This window comes from Dipodomys ordii, unplaced genomic scaffold, assembly GCF_000151885.1.
Source record: "Dipodomys ordii isolate 6190 unplaced genomic scaffold, Dord_2.0 Scaffold27, whole genome shotgun sequence".
Lineage (NCBI taxonomy): Eukaryota > Metazoa > Chordata > Mammalia > Rodentia > Heteromyidae > Dipodomys > Dipodomys ordii.
The window spans coordinates 5,675,939-5,681,938 of record NW_012267243.1 but is presented as its reverse complement, the minus strand read 5'-3'; the positions used below and the strand labels follow the sequence as shown (position 1 = coordinate 5,681,938).

General features: G+C 41.4%; 1 protein-coding gene across 1 annotated transcript in view; it reads left to right on the top strand.

Annotated features, from left to right (window-relative positions):
- Positions 1-612: 612 nt before the first annotated feature.
- Positions 613-6,000, top strand: part of Tdrd5 (tudor domain containing 5) — a 43,466-nt gene continuing 38,078 nt past the window's right edge. Inside the window, exons 1-3 of the mRNA XM_013015516.1 lie at positions 613-844; positions 2,159-2,563; positions 3,536-3,726. Of these exons, the coding sequence (XP_012870970.1) occupies positions 613-844; positions 2,159-2,563; positions 3,536-3,726 (828 nt within the window). The remainder of the gene's footprint in view (positions 845-2,158; positions 2,564-3,535; positions 3,727-6,000) is intronic.

The following is a 6,000-nucleotide window of genomic DNA, read 5'->3' as shown; positions in this document are numbered from 1 at the left end:
CAGGAGGACACGCTGGTCAACGGCCTCCAGGCCTCGTGAGGCCTGCTCCACATCTGGGTTCCCCGCCTAGCCCCCCCCCCCAGCCCCCAGGCGGGTGGAAGGACTGCTCTTCAGTTCCGCCAGGGTGGGGGGCAGGGACAGCAGGGGCCGTTGGGCGCGGGACCCCAACACTCTGGCCTAGGGAGGGGGAGCCAGCCTGGTGAGAGACGTCGTTGCCTTGAGGTAAGGGGAAGCGGTCTGGGCTTGGAAACTGTAGGCCGTGGTGTTCCCGGGCGGCTCCCTCCTCGGAACTGTCCTGGCTGCCCAGCCCAGCCCCACCCCGATCCCCGAGAGTCGTTGGGAGACCAGGTTGCACCCCCAAGGGAGTCCCAGTGATCCCCTGAACCGAGCCAGGCGGGGAGCCGGGGGCTCCTGCCCCACAGCTTGACTTGGAAGGCTTGAGCGGAGGGGGCCGCGTCCACCTCTGCAGCCCCGGCTGCATCCAAGTTTAGGCTTATGACTGATCGTTTCACTGTTGGTCGGTTAAGGGTATTTTCCCCTGCTTCCCCCCCACCCCCACCCCGCCCCAATGAGCAATGAGCTATATTCGTGTCTTAAATCCTGCAGGGTACAATGTCTGAACAAGAGCGTATACAGGAATGTCTGAGGAAAGAAATAAGATCACTTCTTATTTCTACCAAAAATGGTTTGACCCCGCAGCAGTTGGAAAAGGAGTACCTTTTGATGGTTGGCAATCACCTACCCCTCCGAATCCTGGGGTATCGGTCCACCATGGAGTTGGTGTTAGACATGCCTGATGTGGTCAGTGTCTGCCCCTGTGGAAATGGTACCATAATACTGAAAGGTAGGTTTAAGAGTTCTCAGGGTCTCTTAAGTTTTGTAATTTAAAAATACACAGTATAGAATTGTTCTACCTCGACGGTTAGCCAGGCAGTGGATTTTAATTTGGAGTTGAAAGAATCAGGTGCCTTTATGATTGTGGGCAAAGTGAAACACCTCTAAAAGAAGCCAGCCCTGCGTTGCTGACTCACACCTGTAATCCTAGCTATTCAATAGGATGCGATCTGGAGGATCTGGGTTTGAAGCCAGCCTGGCAGAAAAAAGTTCTGTAGACTCCTTTACCAGTTAACTAGCAACATGCTGGACAGGTGTGGCTTAGGTGATGGAGTGACAGCAAACAAGCTGAGCCAGCATCAGACCCTGAGTTCAAACCCCAATATTCCAGTACCACCTAATAATAATAACAAGCCATTTCTCAGAAAAATGTTCATTTATTTTATTTATATTAAATTTTTTTGTTGGCTGTGGGTCTTGAACTCTGTGCCTGGCTGCTGTCCCTGTGCTCTTCAGCTTAAGGCTAGTGCTTTATCACTTGAGCCACAGTGCTACTTCTGGTTTTCTGGTGAGTAATTGGAGATGAGTCTCACTGACTTTCCTGCCCAGCCTGGTTTTGAACTGTGACCCTCAGATCTCAGCTTCCTGAGTAGCTAGGATTAGAGGTGTGAGCTACGGGTGCCTGGCAAAATGTTCATTTATAAAAATAACATTAGCATGAGAGCCTGACTGCAGGTTCTTACCTCAAATCAGGAAAAAAACAACAATGAAACAATGAAATTACAATTATTTTATTTTGTGCTGGTCCTGGGGCTTGAACTCAGGGCCTGGGTGCTGTCCCTGCACTTCTTTAGCTCAGAGCTAGTGTTCTACCACTTAAGCCAAATCCTCTATTTCTGGCTTTTTTAAAAAAGAGTCTCATAGACTTTCCTGCCTGGGCTGGCTTCGAACTGAGATCCTCAATTCTCAGCCTCCTGAGTAGCTAGGATTTCAGTCACGAACCACCAGTACCCAGCAAGAACTCATTTTAAATTCTTTGAAGCATACACACAGATCATTGTAGGAAAGATTGTTGTCCATCTGAAGAGTTTGAAATTTTTCAGGAGCCAATTAGGAGTAATTATGATACAATAGGTTTCATCTTAGAGCATTTAGCATGCTGTTGTCCAAAAGCAAGAAATGATGGAACAGGGACTGCATGTGTATTCTGCTACTTAGATAAACAGCTCCTTGGGGAGTTGAATATTTTCTGTATAACTTCAGATACCAAGGATAAAAGGAGGATGTTATTCACTTAGATAATTATTTTTTCACCTCTCCGTAGCCATTCCAGATGAATCCACAAAAGGAATAGCAAATTTAGTTGCAAAACAGAGGAGCAGCACTAAGGTTCGAAACTCCATACAAAAGGGAAGAGCCAGTGCTTGCTCTGGGCCAACCTCTCGTCGAGTGCCTTACCGGGGAAGGGTGCCTCCCATTCTCCCAGCTGTTGTGAAGAGTGAGTTGAAAGACCTCTTGGCATTGTCTCCTGTTCTCCTTTCTGATTTTGAAAAGGCGTTTGTCAAGCGATTTGGACGATCATTTCAATATGTGCAGTATGGATTTCTGTCTATGTTTGAAGTGTTGAATGCAGCTTCAGATATCATTGCTGTAGAGCAGACCAGAGCAGGTTCTTTACTGATGCTAAAGAAGAATATGTCTGAGGAAAAGCATAGAGGATGGCCAGCAGGTAAGCATATTTGCAATAATAATTGTAGAGAAGCACATGTGGAGCAATCATGACACGTAGAAATGTGCTACAATCAGGAGTTAAGCTCCTTGAATTTGTGAAAGTTAAAAAAGCTTTCTAGGCCCCTTGCAAACAAGAGTATGCATGTTACTCCCATCTGTCCACGTTTCCCCATCTCAGAATTAGAGGACTTGTCCGTAGGAGCTGTGCTGAGCACCTTACATGAGATGAGGTCTGTAAAGAGCTTGTAACAAGTAGTCACTATAGACTCAAGACTAACGCCAATGCAGTCTTTCATGCATCATCTCCCTAGACCCTGAACAAGATAGAATTTAACACTGAGCAGAAGAGGACTCTGAATTTTACAACTATATTAGCAATTTTTCTTTTTTCCCCCAAAATCTGTATGTAGATTCTTCCATGTGCTATGGGTTTCCAAAACAGTGTCTAATTGGCCAGTTAGAAGTTTGATGATAGAAGGTTGCCATAGTCACAGAAAGCCCTGGAGGCTACTGTCAGGTGTAGCTCTCTCAGCATCAATATTCTTCACATGCTCAAACTTAAGACTAAATTATGCTATTATACTTTGCAGAGGTTGAGTTGAGTAAAACAAACAATAATCTTTGCTTTGTAGATTCTCCTCCTTCTCCCTCTCCCATACTATGAAACGGTCATCCAGTTTGAGAAGCACAATTCTAAGCACACTCCATAGTTGGGAGAATTTTTGGTTTTCTAAGTAAGGTAAAACTTTTAGGTGTTTACCTGTAGAGTCCTGCCTTCTAGGTAATCTAGAGTTTTAAACGTGCCAATCATTTTTTGTAACATAGTTAGGATTTCTTCTATGTATGACTAACAACTTATATGTACATTTTTATTACTATAAAAATGTAAGTTTTCTTCAAGCTTTACTTCTCAATCAAATAAGCAATTGCTTAATAGTGATAGTTTTTTTTATTCTGTTACTTACAAAAGGTAAAAATTTTAGTCAGCCATTTAGAATGAAACAGCAGGGGGCATACCCCACAGGCTGTCCAGTTGCAAAGGCACCCTTTTTACAACCCTCTTCAAACATGGAATCACCAAAGCAAATACTGGCCCCCGAGAAGACGTCATTCAATGCAATGGAAACTTCAAGGCTGAACCACACTGAAAAATTAAACCAGGTAAGGTTCCTGAGCTTGGAGATAGCAACAAATCAAAAATATGGTTTTAAGTCCAGTGGTGTTACCACTTAAATATGATGGAGAAGCTGACCTTTAAAAAATTGAACTCATTTGTTTTAGATTTGAGAGCTGACAATTAGATGAAAGTTTGAGCAATTCTCTGGTTTCTGTTGTTTTTGGTAATGATTCCCAAATGTGTGTCTCTAGTTCCAGCTTTCCACCAGAGTGATAGAAGCATATTTGTAGCTTCCTTATGAATATCTTCACCTGAATGGCTCACCCTGAGTACCATAATCCTAGTGTTTTGCTGTGACTATAATGCTGAAGGGCTGAATAAAAACTAGCATGGCACAGTTGTACTCCTAGTTACTTGGGAGGCAGTGATCAGGTAGACTGTACTTCAAGACCAGCTTGAGAAAAAAAGTTAAGACCTTATTTTAATAAGGCTCATATGAATAATCCCAGCTACACAGGAGGCCTAAATTGGAGTATTGCAATCCAAGGCCACCCTCAGACTAGAAAATAACTAAAGCATAAAAGGGCTGGATGTGTGGCTCAAGTAGCAGAGCACTTGCCTATTTTAGGTGTAGCTCACCGTAATATCAGTTTTCAAGTACAAGGCCCCAAATTAGCATGACAACTTGTGCAAAACTCAGAATAAGCCATAGCAATCAAATTCAAGACTGTTCAAGTGTCTTATTTCTGTAACTTAAAAAGCTAACCATAGGTCAGCACCAGTGGCTAACTCCTGTAATGCTAGCTACTGAAAAGGCTGGGATTGGAGGGTTGAAGTTCAAAGCCAGCCCAGGAAGGAAAGTATATGAGGCTCTTACCTCCAGTTAGACCACAAAAGCCACAAGTGGAGTTTTGGCTCATGGTTGTAGAGCACTAGCCTTTAGTGCAAAAGATCAAAGATAGCACCCAGGCCCTGAGTTCAAGCCCCAGGATTGGCACATAAAAAGAAAATTATAGTAACACAACTTGGACATAGTAAAAATTACAACTTTTAAGTGTACAATTTGAGTTTTGACAAAATGATACACAACACACATATATAATCAAGCAATAGTCTTTTATGCCTGGCTTCTTTAACCTAGCAGGATGTTTTTGAGACTTACAAAACTTTCATGTATCAGTAAATTGTTCCTTTTTCACTTCAAGTTTTATTCCATTATACTGATATTCCTGTTTGTTATTTATTCCTCATTATATTTGTTTCCTGTTTGGGGTTATTATAAATAAGCTTTATGAATATTCGCATACCACCTGTATGAACATAAACTTCCCTTGGATAAACCCTTAGGAGTTGGGTTACTGGCTCATATAGTATGTACTTGTTTATAAGAAATAGCTATATTCCAAACATTCACATTTTAGTTGCTCATCTTAAGATTTGTTTTTGTCAGTTTTCAAAATATTAGCTATTTGAGTGGGTATGAAGTTTTATACCATTTCATTTTTTAGCTAGATAATTTAATAGGTGGTAGACATCTTTTCATATGTATATTTGCTATTTTATGTGATCTTTGAAATAACTGTTTAAATCTGTTTGTTCATGTAGAAAACTAGGTTGTCATTTTATTAGACTAGAATGAAGATAAGCTGGATGTGGTAGCACACTAGGGAGGGTAGAGATAGGATCATGGATTTGATGCCAGCCTCAGCTACAAGGCAAGTGTGAAGAGGGCAGTGTGACTATGTAATGAGGTAATGCCGTAACAAAATATTCACTGGATGTATTGACAAGTTCTGGGGAAAGTGATACCACGATGATAGTGTCAACTGATTGAAGAGCATGGCACATTTATTACGTCTTTAAATTATATTAGCAGTGTTTCATAGTTTGCAGAGCAAAGATTTGAATATATGTTATTAAACTTCTTTCTTCTTTGATGGATGAATTGTACTTGGTCATGTTTTAGCCTTTTTTATATATTGCATTCAATTTACTAACTTTTAAGTATCTTTGTGTTTGTATTCATAAAGTATATCATTCTGTAGTTTTCTTACGGTATCTTTATTGGTTTTGGAATGATAATACAGACTTCATGAGAGAAGTTCTTTTTAGTTATTTACTCTGTAAGTTCATATGACATTAGTTCCCCTTAAATATTTCACAGATTTCATCAGTGAGGCAAACGTGACCCAGAGTTTTCTTTGTGGAAACATTTTCTCTGATTAAGTGGGTTGGGGGTTGGGGTTAATTTCAATGGTAAAAATGTTTGCTTGACTTGTGTGGATCCTGGGTTTAACATTTGTCATGAGATTTAAAGT